The sequence below is a fragment of the Phasianus colchicus genome, chromosome 8, assembly GCF_987193195.1.
Source record: "Phasianus colchicus chromosome 8, bPhaCol1.hap1.1, whole genome shotgun sequence".
NCBI classification, from domain to species: domain Eukaryota; kingdom Metazoa; phylum Chordata; class Aves; order Galliformes; family Phasianidae; genus Phasianus; species Phasianus colchicus.
In genome coordinates this window covers 30,314,822-30,338,358 of record NC_143443.1, presented here as the reverse complement: position 1 = coordinate 30,338,358, position 23,537 = coordinate 30,314,822, and the positions used below count along the sequence as shown (strand labels likewise).

At 37.9% G+C, this 23,537-nt stretch overlaps 1 protein-coding gene across 4 annotated transcripts in view; it reads left to right on the top strand.

Annotated features, from left to right (window-relative positions):
• CACUL1 (CDK2 associated cullin domain 1) overlaps positions 1–22,193 on the top strand; it is a 40,731-nt gene extending 18,538 nt beyond the window's left edge. For all 4 annotated transcript variants that reach the window (XM_090145566.1, XM_090145567.1, XM_031597405.2 and 1 more), the window contains 6 exons: positions 597–692; positions 5,175–5,277; positions 14,984–15,073; positions 16,398–16,536; positions 18,554–18,597; positions 19,252–22,193. In XM_090145566.1, coding sequence (XP_090001692.1) covers positions 597–692; positions 5,175–5,277; positions 14,984–15,073; positions 16,398–16,536; positions 18,554–18,597; positions 19,252–19,292 — 513 coding nt within the window. In that variant the 3' untranslated portion in view covers positions 19,293–22,193. The remainder of the gene's footprint in view (positions 1–596; positions 693–5,174; positions 5,278–14,983; positions 15,074–16,397; positions 16,537–18,553; positions 18,598–19,251) is intronic.
• The last annotated feature ends 1,344 nt before the right edge of the window (positions 22,194–23,537 follow it).

The window sequence follows — 23,537 nt, the reverse complement described above, 5'->3', positions numbered from 1 at the left end:
TAGATTTTTGCATAGGCTTCAGATGCGGGGCTCTCTGAAGATATTACTTCACAGTCCTTCTGACTCAACACCCTGAATATTAGCCTTGCTCTGTGTGACCCAGCTGAAGCAAAAAATGCTTTCTGGGAAGGACAGCGCTCTCAGAAGCTGGAGATGCTTCATGCCCACTCAAGTGCCAGGCAGCTGCTCAGCATCATTTTTCTGCCTCGGGGCAGCAGGGTGCACACACTGCAATGCTATGAAATCTGGTTGTGGATTGTAGACTTGATAGAGAGCATTTTCAAAAAGAATATCTGCTTTTTAATAAGTGTTTTCATTTGCATATGCTAAATATTGTTTTGCCACAGGCATGAGGTATTTCTTACTGAATGCACCTGTTCTGACACATAGTCCTAAGCAAAATCACTTAGTGGTGAAAACCCTTCTTGCCAGAAGGAGTGATAATAGAAACTCTGGAAAGATGTGTGGCTTGCTTTGTATAGATATAGTGGATCACATACCATGTAGTTTTTGAGTTTGCTGTGAAAGCATAGCCCATGCTGTTCCAGATCTTTCTCTTGTTCAAATTACAACCTGACTTTTATGGTTTCTTGCAGGCCAGCCCTCCAGATCTCTATATTGAAAGATTTAACGTAGCTCTTGGACAATATATGGGAGCATTGCAGAGCATTGTGCCTCTTTTCATATATATGGTAAGTTCTAGAAAATTATTTTCAAATAAGGTATGTCCATGCACAAGATTCTGACTAAAAGCTGAAAGGAGTGAAACGCAGCTCTAACAATTTTTCTTGTAGATCTTACCATTCAGGCTGGTTTTGCTACCTGTATAGCAGTTCTGATAAAGATGTGTAAGAAGAAGGGGAAGCTGTGCTGCTTAATGCAGACTTCTGAAATTGATTTTCTGCCCTAATATTCCATTATTAGAAATAGGAGGAATTACTTTTGACTTAAAAGCAGCCTTACCAAATAGGCCATTATTTATATCTTTTTTTGAGATGGTTTATTGACTTGTTATGTATTGGCTTGGTAGCTTGGGCAGGTTACAAGGATGATTTTATTGCCTTCAAATTGCACAAATTAAGACAAGATGGACATTTTGTGCCTGAAAGAAATATCTCTTTCAAATGTTTGTATTGGTTGATAAAGCAGTTCTGACTTTTGACTGGGCATGGGCAAACTTTCATAGATCTGTCAGGCATGCTTGCAGAGGTTCAGGAGAGAATGACTGTAACCTGTGCAGATTATGTACTTTATGATGTCTTCTGTATCTCTGAAAAAGTCTGTAATTTGCATAACTTTAGTCAAAATGCCAAGTTTCTTATTGCTTTTTTAATGGTAAAGAATAATTAAAGCTTGGGGTTGTCTTCCTCCCAGAAATTATCCTTACACTGATACTGCTTAGAAATAAAATTTTTTAGCAAAGAAGTGCACTAAAAACAAATTGCTTTAGATTACATAACATTATTTCAAACTCCTCAGAAAAGTTATTTTCATTGGTAGCATCCCAATGTTTGGGAAGCAAAGACCTACACTTTAGTGGGTGTGCCTGAAACCAAGTAGTTGACTAAGTCCTTCAGCATAGTTTCACCATGTAGATTTGTTGCATTACAAGAGAAAGTTGTCTTGAACTGGGTTTCTTCTGATCTGCTCTTCACCTAATTCATACAAAATGAAATCCAGTTGCTACAGCATCACATGTAAGCCAAGGAATGTGTTCATGGTGATGATTTTTGTTTTTCTCTCAGTTCTTGTCATGATTTAATATCACAATTTAATATCTACTTACAAATGGAGATAAGCTGCTCAGGTATGTACTTTATTGAAGTAGGCTCTTCAATCACAGAGGTCAAAATTAAGACTGCAGTACCTATATTATAACATCCAATAATGTTCATGGTAGACACAGACTGTCTTTATCATTATATGCCTTGCCTATATAGATAGACAAGTTGTAATTGAATAGATTTCCATATCCTTCTTTGTACACCTTCTTAATTTTTACAGTTTGAGTCTGATAGGTGAACATAGACAAAATCATTAGAGTAATAAACAAATATCTAAAATGAGTACTTGCATAGTAATTGTAAAATAGAATATTTAAATTATGTGGGTACACAATTGATATTTTAAAGGAGCAATATCTTTGAAGCAAGAGTAGAGACTTGTTCAGGCAGTAAAACTCTGTTCCTGCAAGTGAGAATAGACCTGAGAGTGACTTCTGTGCTTGTTCCTCTATCTGCCAAATGCAGTGCTGTTGTATGAGCTATATAGTTGTTTTGAAGGATAATATCAAGTTAAGGTTCAAACTTGTTCCCTGATATCTTAATCAGTTGTGCATGATGTGGAAGATGCTGCTAGAAAAGTCAGGATGGAAAACGTTCTCTTCTTTATTTGTGTATATTTGGAAGTATTTATATGTACAGCCACTTCTACAGTCTTACACTATTGCATCTCATTGCATTTTCTGTCGTGCAGCAGCAGTTTCCTTTATTTAGGCAAGAAAATAAGATTACGAAACAATTGCAGGAGCTGAAAGCCTAGTTATTCTCCAATATGAATTACAGCTTTGCAGTTGCTTTAATAGGTACTTCCCAGGAGCATTTTATGGAAGTGGACTAAGTTGTTGGAAGTGGACTTTTTTGTTCACAATGCTAGTGCTTTACTTTTTTGGTAGTGATGTAATTGCTTTAATCAGGAGCTTCCAAAGTTGCTGATTTGCACTAATAAACTTTTTGTTCTGAAAGGATGGTTATATTAATGCTTAGGAAAACTTCAGACATGCATTTACATGTTTAAAAATCTAGGATGCCAAGGAAAATATAAAGGTTTTTAATACAACTGGAATGTGTTTTTGTCTTTTGTTGGCCATAAGATGTAATTAGCCTTAGGGCTCAGTGCTGTGCACTTGAAATCAACATCAGTACTTCCCTTTGCTGGTCTGTACCAAACCATCTTATATGAAACACAGGACAGGGGTTTTCTTAACGTGCTTTTATGTGGTGATCAAGCCCTTGGGTGACAATTAAGAGGACTTACTCTGCAAGTGGGTAGTTGTTTGTTCTTTCTTTGCTAGGAACATTAGTGGTTTTCTTTTTCTGGTGATGCTATATCCGTTGCTATGTTGAACTTTTCAAGAAAGCATGGGGAACCAAATCACTCCTCAGACTCCAAATTCAGTGGGTTTAATCTCCTTCAGAAGTTCTGGTACAGAAATGCAGATAAGCAAATCAAGCTAGAAGTCAGCTTAGCACAAAAGTCTTCATACCCAAGGATAATACCACGTAAATTTTATTTTGTATGATCAATGTCTAAATGAAGTTGTTCTAGATGCTTGCAGCCCTTATGGCAGTACACTGAACACATGAATGAATAAAGATATGTATTCGAAGAAAAATTAAAATCAGCATTTAGAAAATAAGTTCTTGATTGCTAATTGTAGTTGGGTAGATAAAAATTTATTATTTTGTGGTATGAGGTGCCTAATTCTTGTGAACCCCTTGGATTTGGGTTAGTTGAGATTTGAACCTTGTTTATCATTGTCTCTGAAATGTTCTTACTGGGTGGCTTTGCACTTGCTTATTAGCTGGGGGCGTTTTGTGTGTGTATACATGGAGATGTTTGTATGCATACATGAATGAGGTAATAAACACCCTTGTGCTGTTTGTTTTTTCCTCTTTGAAGTGTGTTTTGCTCTCCTTTTTAATGATATTAACAGAATTGTGTCTTCTAATGTTAGTCAAGATGGTTTCTAGAAGAAATGCTTGCATTATCTGAGTTTCTCAGGTGCTGGTATCTATTTACTGTTTATTTTCTGTCTGCTAAATCTTGAAGTTAACTCACTTTTTAATAAATACTGATAGAGCTGAGGTAGTGACATCTTATGTGAAAGGTGTTCCTGGTTTTCCACTAACAAGAATGAGACACTTGTTCTGCTATCTCCTTTCAGCACTCTGGACTGGAAATGAAGTACTTGCTCTAGGTTTTTCAAGTGTTGAATAAGAAAATAGCATCACTTTTTGCATGTCTTTGTCAGCTGCATTTAATATAAGAAAGCTTTGAGTCTATGAAAATAAAGAAGGTAGTATCTCCTCTATCGGCTCTTAGGAGGATGTGATTAGCTTGACATTGTCCTGTGCTGGTTGAGGTCAATGTGTGTTGTAGAGGAGCCTTAAGAAATCAGGCTGATAGAAGGCTGAAGTACAGTGTGCAGGTTGGTACTTCCTAGTAGTAGAGTTGCTTCCATTACTGTGAATTTCTGTTGCAGTGACAGTTAACCATTGGTGGAATCATCATGTCAGTGTTCTAGTGCATACCTTAAGACTAAGTTGATTTTCTAGTAGCATGGCTATGTAATGCTATGCAGGTTGTCCAGATGAGTTCAGTTGGCCTATTTCCAAGTTAGTATTGAAGCAATAGGAGATTTTTTCACGGAACAACCACACTTTTAGGTATTTAATGCCCACGCATAAAATACAGTCAGGAAATCTTGCAATTAATTGCATTTTTGGAACTGAGGAGTAATGCCAAGTGGTACATTGGGTTTAAAGTCCCTCAGGGAAATCATGAGTAGAATTTTTTTCTGAGGGCTGAGGAGACAAGTTTATTAATGCTGAGTGGGTCAAGATAATTGAATCCTAAAATTTTTAATGTAATTTAGTTTAATACAGGTTTGTATATTCCACTTATTTTCACAGTACATTAATTTTGAATATCTGTCCTCTGAGACTATCAATGAACCGCAGGAGTGAATAGCTCTACTGGTAATTTATTACTGTAATATACCTATTTTAATGGCTTAATCACAATTAGATATTTTAAATGTGATATGCAGCCCTTTTTTAGTACTTACGGTGTTTATAATGTTCTAAAACACAGATTTTTTCTACAGATTCTCATCTGGATCGATATGTAGATGTATCTGTAGATACATTTAAAAACCAAACATCTGTAGATAATTATTAATGTTGTAGTGCCACAAGCAATCTTACTTTTAAATACATATCTTTTTGTTGTACAGGACTGTTCTATGTAATATAAAAGCAGGCACCAAGGAAGTATTTTGCAGGTTAAATATTCGACAGTTTTAAAAATATAAACTATTTCTTTCATGATTAAAAAGATTTTTATTTCCTATTATGAAAACCAACCACTAATATTTCTGTCTTATTTTCCAGAATAAATTTTACATAGAAACCAAGCTTAACAGAGACTTAAAAGATGACCTTATAAAGCTGTTTACGGAACATGTTGCAGAAAAGCACATTTACAACCTAATGCGTAAGTACCCTTATTGACTTTTTCTTACAATGGGAGTCTGGAAAACTGCAGTGCTTTCAGATATTGCAGAAATCCACAGCAAATAGAAACTGGCAAATGGTTAAGAGGGCTCAAATACAAATTCCATTTGAAGGCATAGGAAGGAATGTTGTTTCTTCTGTGGTGTTTTTCATTTCTGGTTGAAAATCAAGTGTATTAAAATCGAGTTTTTGTTACAAAACTTGTAACTTCTGATATACCACATCAAGGAATACAAGTCAACAGTTATTTTTAAATGTTTTTTTTTGTATGAAGTCATGAATGTTCTGGTATTTATCTTGAAGCAATTGCTGTGTGTATGGTGCACCCAGATGAGTGGTAAGGGTTGGGTTTTCTCTCTCCTTGATTGGTTAGTAATGCCCTTCTTTGACTGAAGGGTTTGAGGTACACCAGAATAATGGGAGATCATCAGTTTAATTTAATCTTTTTCTTTCTGTCTGGAAAAGTCTGATGTAAAGCTTTTAGGTATCACCAGATAACCTAGGAAATGTGAGGTCAGTGAGGAAGGTCCATCCATCACCTAACGTTTTATTTTGGGCCAAAGACATTTAATGAAATGTGGTATGATAATTCTTCCAACAAGATCATGGAAAATTCAACTGCTATTAGATTTAAGTGTGTGCATGTTCCAGACAATGAAAATGTGAATGTGATTTTTTTCAATGAGAAAGTAAAGGTCACGCTTTTAATCAAATCTTCAGAATGTAAGTAATGCCAAATGTGTTGCTGTGTAGTTTGTTTTCTGTGAATTGACACAGAAGAATTAAATAGAAGCTACAGAATGTATTGCAATGAGAGGGGAAAAAAATGTACTCTTCCCCAGCTCTGTGGTTGTTAGAGAAGTAAAATTGAAGGAAAACATTGAAAAATCATCTACCACCTGTCTTGCTGCTCTATATGGAGAGTGTTGTTTATGAGCACCTTTCTTGGATTTCATTTCAGTCTACTTTCAGCTCAGTAAAGCTAAGTCATTTCATTACTGTTTTACTCCTAGAACTTGCATGAACTCTTAACTGTGATCTGTCTTGGTTAAACCTTGAATAGTGGGATCTTTAAATTGAGATAAAGTGTGCAAAATAAAATTCCAAACTTATGAACAAATTTTGAGAAAATTACTGAATATGCACAGTATGTGTAATGCTGTTGAGGTACAGAGAAATTCTTGTGTTGTATTTTCTTAGCTGTTGTAGACTGCTGGTTTTCATACCAGAAAGATTGATATTTCCTTAATTCTCAGAAATGACAGCTCTGAAAATAGGATATGTGTATATATGGGTTTTGTGACTTTACTTTGAAACATTTTCAATGTGTGATACTCTTTTCTAAAGTTTTACACAGATTTGGTTCAATAGGGAAGCGTTGGTGTGTTATGAAGGAAGAAAATAACATTTTGAGTGGGCATACATAGGAAATCAAATTCAATGATTTGTGATCTGTACTGAAAAAATTGAGTTGTGGTTGTGCTTAGCATGAAGAAGTGCATCCTCCAAGAAAGAAGAACCAAAACATTTGTTGAATCAGCTTGTGATTTAGACTCAAGGAAAATAGTAACACCCGCTCATGGCAACAAATGCACGTTTTTCACGGGCAGGCATTTCTGTTTGTAGTGCCTTGTCATTCCATCAGAGCCTGGCAGCTGGCACTTCCATCCAAGGCTGTGTTCAGGAAGCGACTGTAAGGAAACTTCAGTTCCATTTACAAGTTCCTTCTCTATTTCAAATTAAAAGAGAGAAAAAGAAGTGTCAGGAAATGAGCGTAGCATACATCTGTTTCTCAGTGTTTGATACTGCTCAGGCTGCCAGGGGCTCCTAGTCCTTGTGCTGTGTGGTTGAAAGCAGGAAGATGCAGAAGGGGCTTCTGACAGAATGGAGAGTGTCTGAGTGCTTAGTTGCAGAAAATAAAATACCTTTTATTAGGTGAGAATTCTTTATTTGCAGAAAAAAATGCAGCGTAAGTGGACAAGATCTTGCCTGCAAAGCTTGGGCTTCATAGCACTTCTGAGCAGCATAAATTTACAAGTTATGTAAATTACATAAAAACATGGTTTTGTTTTTGTGAAGTATGTTTACACTGGCACCTGTTTATCAAGTCAATGCTCTTCAAATTAAAGTGATGCATACAAACTATGTGAAAATAACCTGGCGATTTTCCTTATGAGGCCTAAAGCTGGCTCTTGCTGATAAGGGTGCTGTATAAAATGGCCTGGGAGAAGTTGTGATGTGCAGAACTACTTAAGTGAATGTAACAAAGATATAGCATCTTATTTACAAGAAGCCTCAGAAGTAAATAATGCAGAGGATACCTACTTGTCAGTAGGAGAATGTTGCCTTTATTCATTTTGGGTTCCTGCAGTCATTGTCACCTCTGGTGCCTTTCTTGGGTTGTAATTTCAGTGCCCTGGAAACACCCTGCCTTTTGTCTAGAAAAATGGTTGTTACTCAGGTCTTTAAATGTCTTCAGTTGTGGAAGTGGCTAACAGATCCTCTAATTTTAGTACTTGAGGTAGGTAAAAATCAGTGGGGGGAAGGTGGTTTTAACCGCTGTTATTCTCTTTTAAGAGTTTGTGAGCTTGGTATGAAAAGCAGAGTTGCTGTATAATAGCTGTTTTTGTTTGTTCCATATGCAGTGTACTGTTGTTTCTTCTTGGTGGATAGATCAGTTGGTTTTAATTATCCCTGTTCTCCTTACGGAACCTGAAGGAAGGGAGCTTTGGGCTGGAATCCCTGCTGTGGAAGTTGACAAGGTCCCAGCTTTTCAGTGTTGAGAGGAAAAGAAATGGTAGCTTAAACAGGTCACAGAGAAGAAAGTAGCTTTAGAAAGATGTGTCACTTGGATTCAGTGAAGGCGAAGGGATTTTGCTGTTTCATCTCTTTAATTTATTTTTTGGTTGTGGAGATATACTTCAAGAGAAAGGTAATTTATGTTACAAAAGATTCTTCCTTTAAAGTGGCAGGAAAGGTATTTTCTGTGTGGGTGGTTTCTGAAAGATGCTGGGAAAGCTGACCTGGAAGCTGAAGAGGGCTGCTAACAGCTTCTGGTGGTGTGCTTGTGCAGTCTGCTTTTTGGTTGCAGCAGGTACAAATGTAATAGAAGATTACAGAAAATGAATGAAGCTATGGCTGTTGTTCTCTGCTGCAATTATCAGTGCCTGTGTTTGCCTTGCAGAGATGTGTTGTTTATGCTGTGGTTAAGCAGGCAAGGTGTGGTGGCATCTACAGCCCTACTTGCTAGCAAATGACTCTTATTGACCTCCATTAACACCATAATTGCAGCGAAGCAAGGGACCCTCATCTCTTTGGCTGCTTACTGTTATGGCATAACTTCTTTAGCAACAACATTCCAAATCAAGCTTTTCTTTGTGAGTACTCCAGAAGAACGGTAGTGCAAAATGTTGAGAGAGAGACTTTGAGCCAGGTTTGTAACTTGAGAGTACAGCTACAGAGAGAGTGGTGAGGTGCTGGAACAGCTGCCCAGAGAGGTGGATGCCCTGTCCCTGGAAGTGTTCAAGGCCAGATTGGATGGGGCCCTGGGCAGCTTGGTCTAACATTAATGGTCTAACATTAAATGAGGAGGTTAGTGGCCCTGCTTGTGGCAGGGGGGTTGGAGATTTGTGATCTTTGAGGTCCCTTCCAACCCTGGTGATTCTGTGATTCTATGACATATAATGTGGGCTTCAGGTTGGTGTGTTGGTTTTTCCTTTACTCCCCATGCTTCACCCTTTGGCAGTTGGGTAAGAAGATGCAACTTGACTTTTTCCCTCCTTAGGCTGGTGTTTATTTTCTCTCCATTCTAACATTGATCTCAAACAACCTGCTTTAAGAGAAGCAGCTTATCACCTTGACTCAAAGACAGCAGAGAAAATCCCCTGGGAGTAAGAAGCACTCTTCTTTTTTTTTTTTCAGAAAGCATTGCCCACAGCCTTTTTGTATGCTGTGTGACTTGCTCTGAAGAGGTCTTTCACTGTTTAAGCTACATCTGCATCATCAGGTGATGATCTAGAGTCTAAACAGTCAGTATTCTAGTCAGTATTCTGCTGTTGAGGACCTGGTGTTGGTTCACATTTATGTGCATTTTGGGCGGTTTTACTTCACACTTGGTTATGTCCTCATCCATCCCATGGATGCAGTCTTATTTTAGGATTTGAGCACAACTGGTTTAAGTTTACACCAAAATAATTGAATTTGTGCTCCGAGGCACCTCTGTCATATGAACCAAAGTGCAGTAAATGGAATGATCAGTGAGTTTGCTTCAAAAGTAAGTTTCTAATCTGAACGAAAGCATTAATGTAGAATGAGCCCTTAAGCATTTGAAATCACTATATTTTTCTTTCAGAGAGATACAGCAACAGCTCTAATGGCAGAAACTGTGTGGTACAATAAGGAAAAGGTGCAGCTCCATCGCTGAGGCGCTTTCCTTCTGTAACACTGCATGTTGCTCTGCCCCATGACAGTGCTTTCCTTTTCCTTTGCAAAATCCGTAGCAGAAGAGAATCTGCACAACTTCACCACCTTCATAAAACTTTCTTTTTTTTTTAAGTTCAATATGGAAAAATAAATGGTTTGTTTCTTAAAAGGAAAGATAGAAAAAGAAGAAAAGGGGGAGAATAAGTCTCTTGTGGTGTGCCTTGCTGTGTCTGAAGACTCAGAGTGGGTGTCTCATCGGTTAAATGGAATGAAAAGATTCCTTTCTAAGGGTCTTAAAAGTAAAGCAAGGTAACACAGTACGAGGAGAAAACACTGATACTTTCCAATGTGTTTGAACCTAACAATTGTTGACAGTAAATTTTATGGGAGTTGCAGGGTTTTTATTGTATAAAACTTCTCAAGATGTGTGGAAAGAATGCATATGTTGACAAGTTCTTTGCTGGAAGTCACAGAACTGTGATTTGGTTTGCAGTGTTTAATTTCTACATTAAGATACATAGGCAAGTAGTATCATCCCATCACCTCAGCTTCAAATTTCCATTCCAAACCATAAAACAGTATTTTTTTTTTATTCAGAGGCAACCTATTTTTGAGTTCATCACTTAAAAAAAATCTCATGTTCTTCTTTCCAAATATTGGAAGATGGAGGTGATTGCAAATGGCCACCAATTGCAATTATGTTCCATTTCTTTTCCAAGTGTGCTGGGGCACTGCTATTGCAGGATAATCAGCCATTCCTTCTATAAGACATTGAACTGACACATTTATGTCAGTCTGTTCTTAGACCTCAGAGGGTACTTCTGCACTCTCAAGGGCAATACAGAATAGCTTGTTCAGCTACCACTGTTCTGTGTTCTTTGTGCTCCACAGACCTGATGGAATAATCAAGAGGAACACCCACCAGTTTAAGAGTGGTAACAGCAGTGCTGAAATGGTCGTTGTGATTTGGCAGGGCTCAGTAACTGCAGAGAAACCATACTGGTAGCAGTGCTGTTAGCAGGTACTATGCACTCATGTTCTCTAAACAGCACTTAAACTACTCACGAATTTTGTCACTGAAGTAAACTTTTAATTAAAAAAAGTTCCTTTGGGAAGTTGCAGTTGTTCCTTATTTTTCTTGTTTCATATTGCAGCACCACAAAGCAAGGAAATTTTTTAATCAAAAATGTTACTCCCAGGTAATGACTGTCATGTTTAACCTGGCTCATTGTAAGGGAATAACAAAAATGTTCCTATTTGATAAACCTTCATAGAACTGTAAACATGAAAAAGCTCTTCTCCAGTTCCACAATTCCCGAAGTCCATATTTTTCCACTTACAGCTTTGTTTTTCATACTTATTTTTTACAGTACTGAATATTTTCCATGTGATTAAGACTTGAAAGCTTTCGTTTGTAGCATTTTTATTAGATATTTAATAAAGCTTTTGGGCTATACTATGAATATTTTAAAGTAATCTGTGGCTTCATTAGAATGCCTAGTGGCAAATGCTTAGTAATAGATCCAAATTCTTCATGTTTTCCTCTAACTTAGTTTTTTAGCTTATTTCAGGCTTCTGAAGAATTCAAATGACCAAAACCTATTTTGATTTAATTTCAGGAAATACAAATGCAGTATCATGAGGGATTTGGTGTAACTGCCACGGTGGGGGTTAAGCCAGAAGGAAGGCTGCTTTCATGCAGAAGGCTTTTAAAGATCTAAATCAGTGATTAATGTGTACAAATATATTAATACTGAAGAGACGATTATGCTCTAATATGATTATAAGGGCACATGACAATGCCCTTAATAGCAGGTGTAATATTTGGTTACCCCTGTGGGGGTCAGAGAATTGAACTCTCATGGCACCTTCCAACTGAGCTGTTCTATTCAGTTGTTCACTACTTTAACCCAGGTATAAGTAATTCATGGTCAAGCTTCATTACTTAATATAATAGCAAAATAGGCAGCAGGTTTGTGAAACAAAACCAAAAATCCTATTAACCAATAACAAAACAATCAAACAACCCACATTTTGTGGACTCTGTTCATAGCAGTTCCCTTCCTGTCTTGTTATATTTGGTGGGGTGCTTTGCATGGACTGGGTTTGAGAGTAAGGACTGAGATTTGAAACCAAGGTGAATCTGACATCGTGAAGGAGAAGGGTGTTTGGGATCAGATGGATCCACTTGGATTCAGCTGAGAGAAGTAATTTGTTATACTGTTGATTTGAATGTGTGTGGACTGATGATATTTGGAAAGGACAAAAGTGCCAGGTAAGCCTCTGCTAGTAAGCGTTGTTTAAACTGTGCGCTGGCAGTAACTCCCTTTCTGTTGCTCTGTCTCTGTATTTCTCACTGATTTCTCACTTAGAACAGTGGGAGGACACTAACTCTGTGGGAATATCAGTTTCTATTCTGCAAAGTACTGTAAATATTGTATACATTACTAAATTTAAGTATTAAATAGTATACTTTGCATGATGGAATAAGAACCTCATTAATACACTTATTTTGTAGCTTAGGTAAGCACTCAGTTCTGTTCCTGTTAAGAATTTATAATTTTTAGAGCACTATTGAATAATTACAACTTTTGAACACGTCTACCTGAGCCAGACTGAAGCACGATTCATTAGAATATATTATTAATGAAAGTTCTGAAGATCTTGTTGAGCTAACACACAAAGCTGCGCTGTTTTCCTAGAAAAATTGCACCTGTCAAGCAAAATCAGTATTTTGAAGAAATGTTGAAGGATATAGAGATTTTTTTTTTGCAGTGGTTAACACTTTTTGTAAGTAAATCTTGAGTTGCGTACAGCTGAGTGTGAACTTGCAGTGTATCATCTACTACTTATTTAATCACTGGGTCCTTGGTCTTGCCCCAGGTGCCCCTGTAATTACAAAGTAACTTGAACCTTTGTTAAGGAGCAGGCTGTGTGAGCACTGCTATGGAGTGGTGGAGAAACTTGGTCACTGCAGACTACCTGGAGGGCTGTGGGATCAGTGACAAAAACCCCAAGGCCCTTACAGGTATTGGCTTCCCTCAGGTTAGCGGTGTTCCAAAGCATCTCATATCTCTCCCTGTACTCAAAGCATTTCATCATGGGAACCCACACTCCTCTTCTTTGATTCTGCTGCGAGTTATTTTCAAGACTATTTGCAGGTTAATTAACTTCTTTACATGTTGGTTACTTAGTCTGTAAGATGCAATATTAGTTCAAAGGTGCTGCGGAGGTGGTCAGATGGTATCATGGAGTCATTAGTGCTGTCACTCACCCAAGGCTTTGCCTCACCCTGCTCTGTGTGCATCCCACCTCCTGGCACTGGGTCATAGAATCACAGGTTGGCTTAGTTTGCAAGGGACCTTAATGACCATTGAGCTCCAACCTGCTGCTATGGGCTGGTTCCCCCCCACCAGATCAGCTGTGCAAGGCTGCATCCAACCTGGCCTTAAGCACCTCCAGGGATGGAGAATCCACAGTTCCCTGTGCAGCTGTGCTGGTGCCAGGGGTTGAAGGAGCCCATGCAGCTCCGGTGTTTTGGATTCTCTTTAACTGCTGCAAAAAGCAGGAGTGAAAGTCTTCATATCTGGAGGATTTTTTCTAAGGTCAGTATTGTAAAATGCATAGCATTTCTGGTGTGACTGGCACAGCTGTTCCTCATTGTTAGGTTTAAGTAGTGTTCTTAAGAGGTAATACAGGAGTGAAGGTTTGAGTAAGAAGTGGTTAGGTTCCATTGCAAAGCTGAAGGTGAGTTTCTGTGCAAAGCAGTTCCCCATTGTTGATGTACTTAAATTTTTGTCTGTAAACCTGCATTGAGATTTTCAGACCTATCTGGAAGCATTTGGAGTTCTATTCATTCTTACGGAAATCACTCAGAAAATATCTGTTCTTACAGTTGTTCATTCTTAAGGTATTGATATCTAGCTTTTGGAAATGGCATGGGCTGGGTCATGGCATTACCTCTCTGTCTGAGAGAGTGCAGTGAAGAAGCCAGGCTCTTGTCAGTGGTGCCCAGGGCAGGACAAGAGGAGGCAATGGCCACCTGCAAGTTACAGAGCACAGGCTGCCCATACACATTGCATGGATTTTCCATGACTGTCTATCTACAGATATTCCTTACGGAGCATTAGCCCCTTTTTAACATAACAACCTGTAGCTTTCTTGGCTGCCAAGAGATTAAAGAGTAGGAAATGGGCTGTAAATATGTCATTATAAAACAAATCACATGCTGTCACCAGCTCAAGCCTTCAGCTGAAAGGAGCAAGCACTTTTAAGATAGATGCATTTATTTTATACAGAACTATAACAGTTCTATTTAACAACTTTGATTACTTGGAATGAGAGGTTAGGAAAAAAGCTTCAGTAATCTGTCCCTTTGAGCCACTTCAGAATGAGCAGAATGTAATATTGCAGGTTTTTGGAACTGTAGAAGCAAAGATGTTTGAAAACCGGAGACTGTAGTGTGTAGATGCAGGAGATGTGCCATTTAGGAGAGCTGTAACAGTTGTTTTTCCTCTGCAAGGGTTTGTGTATTATTCATATGCTTCATAGAAGTGTGAAAACTGAGAGGCAGCAGCTGGTTTAAACCATAGTGATCTTTTGTTGTTGTTTTTATAATTCGAATGCAAGTACAAACCTTGAGGAAAGCACAGTGCAGGCTGAAGGTCTGGCTAGCTTTGAGCGATGCATATCTGCTACTGACAGTTATTTCCATTAGAAGAAGGTGCAATTATTGCAAAGTTCACTACAGGGCGTAGGTATCAAGAATGAAATAGAAATGTTTCTTTTGGTTTAAAAGAACAAATGACTCATTTAATCTTTACTTTTTTTGTGTGCACTGCTTCATTCGTGCATTTCCAATCCAACTTGAGTTTTATAGGCAAGATGCTAAATAATACAAAGGGAGGATTTGTGACTCTGCAGGTTTTTACCACACTGGTGAGATTACTTCTAATAATAAATTGTTTACTTGTGCATCAGAGTACTTCAAGCTGTTGCTTGCTTGTTTTTACCTCACAGCTTCCACTGCCTCTCTGCAAAGGGGTGAAAAGTAAGTTTTCACGTTTTCATCTTACATAATTTGAGCTGAATGCTTCTACAGAAAAATGAAGTTTTAATAAGAACTAAGTTAAAATAGGTGGCTGTTTCCTTTGAGGACGTCTGGTAAGTAAAAGGGCACAGTTGCTGTATTTCTTTCAGACTGAAGTATGTGAGTAAAACTTTTTAAATTGTATGGGTAATTATACCTCTCCATTTTATTTCAGCTTTACTTTTGGAAGCTCAGTCAACACCCTTTCAAATAACTCCATCAACCATGGCAAATATTGTGAAAGGCCTCTATACACTAAGACCAGGTAAAAAGAGGAATGCTCCAGTCTCTCAGTACTGTTCTGATATATTTCATTATATATGTATGCAACTGCTAACTGTCTTCTGTATATTTACCATGCACATGTATGTTGTATTCTGTCAGTCATAATGCTTAGTTACACTGTGTAAGGAATCCAAGAACCCGGTGGTTCTTGCTGCCCATCTTTGTGACCTGCACAAAGTGAAATGATAATCACCTGGGTACCAAAGTTGTTTTGTATTTTTGGGGTTTTTTTGTTTTTTTTTACTCAAATAACACAGCAACAAACTCTCTGCTCTGAAGACTGTGGGAAGATCTTTTTCTTGTGTTCTGTAACAATAAAGAAGTTTTTTTTAATGAGTCGATTATGACAGAGGTTTTGAAGGTGATGCATTGAAATGACCAGAATTATTGACAGCAGCTCTTCAAAAGGTCAGATCTTTGATGTGAAAAGAATGACAGCTTCTCTGAAGACATTATTTGAATGGTATCATTTTGTGCAGGGGCTTAAGTTAGTTCCTGAGTACATCATGGACATCTTATGCAACAATAACTATATCTGTATAGGAGTGTGGATAGGAATATCTTACAGAAAAGCTCTTATTTTTGTAGTATGGTGTTCAGTATTTATACAGGCCAGAAACATAGTGGACCCTTCATTTACAAAATGCATGGATAAATCACTTTTAGTAAGCAAGATTTGTCTTTATGACAGCAAGATTCATAACATTTTAAAAATGAAGAGCATAATAACAGTAAACTGCTCAGTACCACAGTAAGGAAGAATATATATGTAAGTATAAAAGTGACTTAGTTTTAAAGCAGTCCCATGCGGTTCTGTTGTATTGCACTTAATATGTTAGGTGTTGAGCTTGTGATTTCCTTACAGTTTTTCAGTTGATCATCATTTCAGTTGATTTCTGTCTTGCCTGTTTACTTCTCAGGCTAGTTTGGGTGGTATCATGGGCCTCATCAAATTTTGAATAGTTGTCTTACGTCTGTATGGCTGTACCTACAACTTGCGAAATTTCCTCTGCACAGCCGGGTAAGAAGACCTGGGTAAAAGATAGTGGAGTCTTTGAGAGATGCAACAAGAACTGAATCTTGTTTTGAACGTGTGGTTGACATAAAAATCTTACACCTACTTGCAAGCATGTGAATATTTATTCTAAGGTTTTGATTTTTTTAGATTCAAAGTACTAGAAAATATTTAAGAAGTTATTTAAGGTATGGCAAAAGTGCATAGCAGGTCTGCTGGTAACTTCTAAAGAGTGAAATTTCACAAATGATCTCGTCCATATATTTTGTTATTGTTTTTCTTCTTACAGAATGGGTACAGATGGCACCAGCTTTATTTTCTAAATTCATCCCGAATATTCTACCCCCTGCTGTGGAATCCGAACTTCAGGAGTATGCTGCTCAAGACCAGAAACTTCAAAGAGAACTTATGCAGAATGGGTTTACTAGGTAACAATTACTAGTCTTCTGTAGTAATTGTGATGGACAGTAAAGATGAATACAAGTAAAAGTACTGAAGGATTAATTTAACAGTTAATAAAGAACCTTCAACACTCAGTATCTAAAATACGGCCTAAATTTGCACGTGTTTTGAGGGCTACCAACCCTGCAGATGGAGCCATAAGCCAGAAGATTGAAAATCTTAAAGTATTTTCATGAAACAAATTAGTTATTGTTCATGCACCCTTGACCTTTGATTACACTTCTAGTGCACCATCGTGTTCTTTTTCAGGCTTTTATGTTGCTCATCTATTTTCTGTTAGCTGGCATTTTTTCCATAGCGTTCCTGAAAATGTCATTTAATGACTTCTCCTTATTCTGCTTCCAGAGCTATTTATACAACTAAGGTATTTATTTTAAATGAGAATTTCCCTTCTGAGCCTTGAGCTGAGGTGGAGGGGTGAGCAAGCAGTAGATGAAACAGTGGAAAATTTTTCTTGTTCAGCCTGGGCTGTGTCAGTTGCTTTATGCTTTCTATGGAGCTGGTTTGGTGGAGGTCAGAAAGGATATTGGCCACAGAAAGGGCATTGATATGTTTTGAGAGTTTACAAAATTGCATTAGCCTGTGCTTTGGTGCAATTGTTTTCTTGGCGTAGCTTGCTTTCAATTTAATAAATAAAAAGTGAGAACTTCGTAGTGGCATAACTGACAGCATTGAGTCTGAAAGTGTTTTGCAAAGTATGTTTTATGGAGTTGTATTTTCAGGGAGTTGGTGTATTGTAGTAAGAATGAATGGGGCATAGAGTCTGTCATCATTAAGAGATAAAATAAAACTAAAGTAGAGTTGATATATTTGCTTCATCACATTTTGCATTGATATTTGAAATGCATTTTGCCATGAAATGCATTTCAAGATGTTATATGCTGGTTTCATTTCTATATATGTCTATATGCGTATAAATATATGAAAGGGTTGTTTCCTTTGTAATGAAGGAGCATGTCAAGTCTATTCTATTCTGAGTTCTCTGCTCTTCTCTAATTACATCAAAAAACAGTGATGTCTTCCCTGCTGCATTTCCTCAACACTAACTGAGGAATACAGCACAACGAAGTCTTGAGCAGCATTAATGACCTGCCAGGCTGCAGTTGGAATTTTCAGTTGATCAGCACCATTACGTGCTGTTGCTGCAAAAAGTGGGAACACAAGCCAATCACTCAGTGGTATTTCTCTTGTGAAAGGCTTTAATCAAGGTATACTCAGCAGGTCTATCACCCTAGGACTGGTTTTAGAAGAACAACACTTTGTATTACTAGAACTCCTGATTTCAACCAGTTGCCAGCACTTAAGTGTGAAATTATAACTACTGTGGTGAAAACATGTTCAGGTCTCTCTTCCTTGTATAGCAGATTCAACAGCAAGGCTATCATCACGAAAAACTTGGGAAAACAGCAAGATTTTTCAGCGTTGAAAAACTTGTGTGCATGAGAACAAAAGGAGGTTTTGAGGGGGATTGGTTTTTTTTCTTTTTTTTCCCTACATGGATACTAATATTGCTTTGGGTTTTCAAGGAGGAATGATGCCAATCTGCATTTGTAGAACTCTGCAGTTATTTCAATATTCTGCTTGGAGAGGCAATGCTGTCAGCTTGGACTGACATAAAGTCTGTTTGTTGGGTTTCCAGGCACACCTTAGGTTTTAAGTGATAGATGGAGATTTCTCAAACTTCTAAAACTCAACCAAACCTTGTAGAACTAAAAAAAGCAACTTTATATGTGACTTGAGGAAAGTGCTCACATACACCATGGCATTACCTACATTTTGTTAAAACACACTATGAAATTGAACTATTTTTTGACTAAGTAAATAAATTTAGCTAATATGTTTTAGTAATCTGAGAATCCTGAAGTTTTTGTGTAACTCGTTTGTAGTTAGTTTCTTTAAGTCCATAAGAAGTTGATTGTGCTGAGGTATTTTGTTATTTTCCTTTTGGCAAATGAACATACCTCTCTTGCTCCTCTTTCCTAGAGGTGACCAGTCACGGAAAAGAGCTGGAGAAGAGTTATCTTACAGTAAGTACGAATTTTCAGCTCTGATGACATTATTGAGCTGGGTATAGTTCTTCCCAACAAACAAGAATAGGGGATATTTATGTGTGCACTTCTGTACCTTTTGAACTGTGCTGTTTGTACTTTATAACAAATCTAGTTTCCTTTTATGATAGACTGGTAGGCTTTATAGGGAATTTAAGAAGTGATAGTCATGGCTTTATTTCTTGGCTTCAGAGAGAGTTGACTGTATTGCCCAACAATCTTGGAAATATTTTGTCAGGAGATAATCTAGTCCCATATATTCTAGACTAGGATTTAAGTATGGGGTCCTGACTGGTTATCATTAGATAGCCCTGGAATTTGGTAATGGTATCTATTTCTGGTGCTGCTATTAATTTCAGTCTGTTTTATTGCATTCTCTCCACTAAGATTCTTCCTGTCCTTTCAGCTGAGCATGTTCGCTTCCTTTCCGACTGTAAAATGTTATACAGTTCTATTATGAACAGTTATTACAAACTGAAATGCATGAGTGTTTATCTAGTGTATCATCTTCAGGTTACACTGTTAATGTTTTGCAGGCAGTGCTGTTTTTAGGGTTGTTAGGGAAGAAGGTCAAAGAACCTAAAATGGAACCTTAATGTGAGAATATCTTGAACTTTATTTTTATGATTTCAGATGGCTCATCAGCTTGTGCAAGCTCCAGGGGATACAGATAGTGAATATACTGGATCAGCTTCTATTCCTAGCCACAACAGACACTGGAGGAGCGCAAGTGATATCCGGAGCCTTCTTTGGCAACTGATGATACTTGAGCTCTGACATGAACTATGCCTCGAAGAAGAACTTTGGACTCTCTTCTTCATATAATAAAATGTCAGTTGCTGCTACAATTGGGATGACTTTGAAAGACATATCTCCTTGGTCTAGTCTCTCAACAAGTTCATGCTCTACGATTATTGTGAGGAACGCACCTTGAAAAATAATCCTTTCGAAGTGGGAATGGGCAGCCAAAATCAGCAGCTTCCAAAAGCATTAGAATGGAAGAACCTTTTTTGCACTCTTTCTTAATATTAAGGACGTTCTTAAAACTAGTTAACATGTCAGTGAATTAGTTTTTAAACTTCAAGGTATTTTCTGGAGCTTTTGATTAAATAATAGGAATAAATTTTCATTATTTTGCAGTATTTGTTTGTTAGTATAAAAATTGTCACCTTTTAAGAGTTGGTCCCATATAAATGTATCTTCTGTCAGGGAGTCTTAAATTCCAGGTTTTTTTCTTATTTTGAACTCTGCTTTCCTATATGTTTGTACTCTGTGCCTTCAGCTTGTGCACTTTGCAACTTTATAGACCATGTTTTGTTACTGCAAAATGTGTTCTTGAGGAAAAACTTTATGTGAACAAAAATGCTGCAAAGTTGCACTTTTCTCTTGCATCAGTAGGAGGTGAATTTAAAGAGGAAGGAAGAAAAGTTGAACGTATTACCATCATTAATCGTGACTCAGAAGTTTGTCCCTTTTCATTTTTCGTATGTATTAGTGTTCTGTGCTGGGACCAACTCTTGTAGGACCCCTCTCTAACTCTTCATTGGCCTCCGTAATTGCAGTTGTTTGAGATGTGAATTCCACACTGAAGGAAATACCATGATGTGTTTTAGGCTGTGTCATGTGGAAACATTAGTTGCCACGGCTAAATTTTTTAGAGTGGATCGTGGAGAAATTCTCCACTGTAGTAGGACTGTAAACTACATCTCCATCAACACAAACCAGATTTGCACCTGGTTGATCAGTGAATACCACCTTTCCAAGATCACTGTGGTCTTCTGTGCCGTTTCTCCTGGTGCAAGGATGTGATGGGGGTGTGATGGTGGATGTAGTCAGAATCAGGGAGTTCAGGAGTGGTGTAACACATGCATGTGTACCTGCTTCTAGTCTTGTTGGGCTCAGCAGGAGGTCCAGCTGAGTCCAGTTCTAGGAGGTCAGGACCTGTGGTCTGAATCCTAATGATTGTGACGTGAGTTTTTATCCGTATGTGGCTGATGTAATTCCTTTGAGGGGAAAAACATACTTGAAAGAGCAGTTTGACTAAGTTTTTTTAATTACTATGGATTTATTTTTATCACTTTTAGTTATAAAGGTAAATGAGTTGGTAATATAAAATCTTTCTGAAACGAAACAAAAGTTTATTCAGTTATGTCTTGCACAACTCTTATTCCTGTTTAAAAAAAACAACAAAACAGAAACCCCTGTATGCTTGCATGTGTTCATTCTGAAGCAGGAAAAAGATTTAATAATAATATATGCGGCAGGGATAAACTTTATTTTTCTTTATGCTTTGTAGCCAGACTTCATGTGAGTTTAATGTTATCAGTTTCGCATCAACCATTTTGGCAATACCTTTAGTTTGGAGGGGGGGAAAGGGAAGAAGGAAAAGGACACCATGATTGACAGTCTGATTATACCTACGTATGGCTTTGCATGCTTGCAAAGCAAATTTAATTATGAGGAAGTTTTAAAATTAAAAACAAATGCATTAGTATTTTATTTTCCAGGGAGAGCAATGCCAGCAGTCAGACCCTGTACCTAACAGTGGCAAAGCAAACCAACCTGAAGAAGGATTTTCAAATGCTTGTAGCATTTGTTTCTACCAGCCACTTAAGTTGAAGCAACATTAAACAGATCAGGTATATTTGTTGCTGGTATGTGGTGAAGGTAATGAGTGCTAGGAGGGAATAAAAAAAGATTTGTCAGCTTCCTGATTTGTATCAGTTTTGGCTTTAAACAAAAATAAAGCCTCTGATAGTGTCCTTAGCTTTAAAAATCACTCTGTGCTGAAATGACAACACTCGAATTCAGAGTAGATGTGCTAACCAAACCTGGTTAAAATCTGTTTACAACTTCATTCTCCTTCACATAGTACGTACAGTAAGCGAGCTCTGTCATCTTTGTCAACTGATTACAACTTTCTGTTGTTCAAATGTTTTTACTGGTTTAGGTTTGTAAATAACACAGTGCTTTTGCTTCATTTGAGGCAAGAGTTTTAACATTTTATGTCACGTTATGCTTGGGGCACAAACTCCTAGGACAGTAATTCCTTCAGAACAGAAAGCATTCCTGTCGGCGTGGTTCACTTCATACGCACTACAAGCAGTGCTTGGATGCTTCTCAGTCCTGTGCAGCATTCTCACTCGGCCAACATACAGGAGAAATCTGTTCGTTAAGCACTGTATTACGTTGTAAATTTGGCATTAAAAATTGTGTGTTTTGGCATTATTAACATAATGCTGAAATCGTGTTTGTCTAAGACTTTATCATTGTGACTGAGCATGAAACAGAGTACAACATACTATACTAAATTATTTGTTTCTCTGTAAACTTGCATTTTACAGTAAAACTAACTCAGCCACCTTGAGCATCGGTACTGTAAAGCCACAGCAACTATGAACAGCATGATCTTAACTGCAGTATTTAATTTAACCAAATAACTTGTGGTAAATCCGTTGCATCTTTAGCTTACTCTGTTAAGATTAAGCAGTAAAGTTGGTTATGCAATGGGTGTCCTCTCTATGTTGCACTGGTTCTATAGCCAAACTTGCTACATTAAAATATTTTTAGATGAATTTCAGTTCTTGATTTTTGAAAGTTGAAATATCGAAGTTCGTGATGATTGTGATGGTAGGGGATTGCCAATATATATTTAAGATGGGCTTTGATACAAATGATAAAAGGGAATCCATGTAGATAAGCACTACTGCTATAGTTAAATTTCCTTTCAGCAGTTATTGAGGAACTATTTGTAAAATAATGGTTTCAAGCAACAGTATTTTGACCTCAGGTTTAAAAACAAAATAACCAGTAACACAAAGATCATGCTCTGACAAATATCTTTCATGTGTACTTATGGCAGCCCTGGGGAAAGGACTGTTTTGTAGAACTATGGAATAGTAAAAGAAACAGCCACCTACTTAAATCTCTACTCTTGTCATGACCCCCCAGCTCCTGCTGAGAGAAAACCAAAGGTGTTTTGACATCTTGAAATGCACCAGGATTCACGCAGTAGAGCTCACAATACGTTGGTTTGAGTACCCTTAGGATTGGTACAGTTTCTGACTGCAACCAAGAAGTACTGCTAGTGAGAACAGTCTCTGCTTGGGTTGTAAACTTCCTTATCTGTTCTGCTGGGATGGTGTGTGTAGCAAAAATGCGAAGTCACAGCTTGAAGCAGTGATTGAGCACCTGGTGGGAAGGCAGGGCCAACCCAGAGGAGCTCAGGTGTGTGTAATGCAGCTGAGTGACCGGAAGGGATGGAGCCAGACCTTCCCAGCCCTCATTTAAGGGTTGGTAGTGGAGGTGAGGGGATCTTGCTGGAGATTCCTGCATACCTGAGGCCTTCTAAGGGTAAGCAAATTTTTTTTTTCCTTTGTTTCTTTGTCTACAACTGCTATGTTTGAGCTTGTCCTTACTTGCTGACTAGGACTTAGATACCCTGCTATCATTGCTGTGCTTTCCGTCAAGGTATGGCATTACAGAGTGGTAATGTGGGAGTACTTACTGTGATATTAGTTGGGTATAGTAAAATGTACCTGACCAGAGGGTGGCTGGGCACAGGACAGGGGCAGTGGTTGCAGCACCAAGCTGCTGGGGCTGAAGTAGTACTTGGACCCTGCTCTCAGACATGGGATTTGAAGGTAGATTCTTTAGCTATTATGAATTTTGTGAAAGGACATGGAGGTCATATTTAATATCTCTAGTTAAGAGGAGAATTAGGTAGTCAGGATCTTGCCTTCTGAAGCTTTATCTTGAGGTATTCTCTAGCTGGTAGAAGAGAGAGTTATTTCTTTCATGGCAAAACTATGGGTATTTGCCTGTTGGTCTCCCAGGTAACGGTACAGAACAGTTGCACTGAGGGTACTTTTGCTACAGTGAAAATTGCACCAACTACTGCAGATTCTCTGAGATCAGAC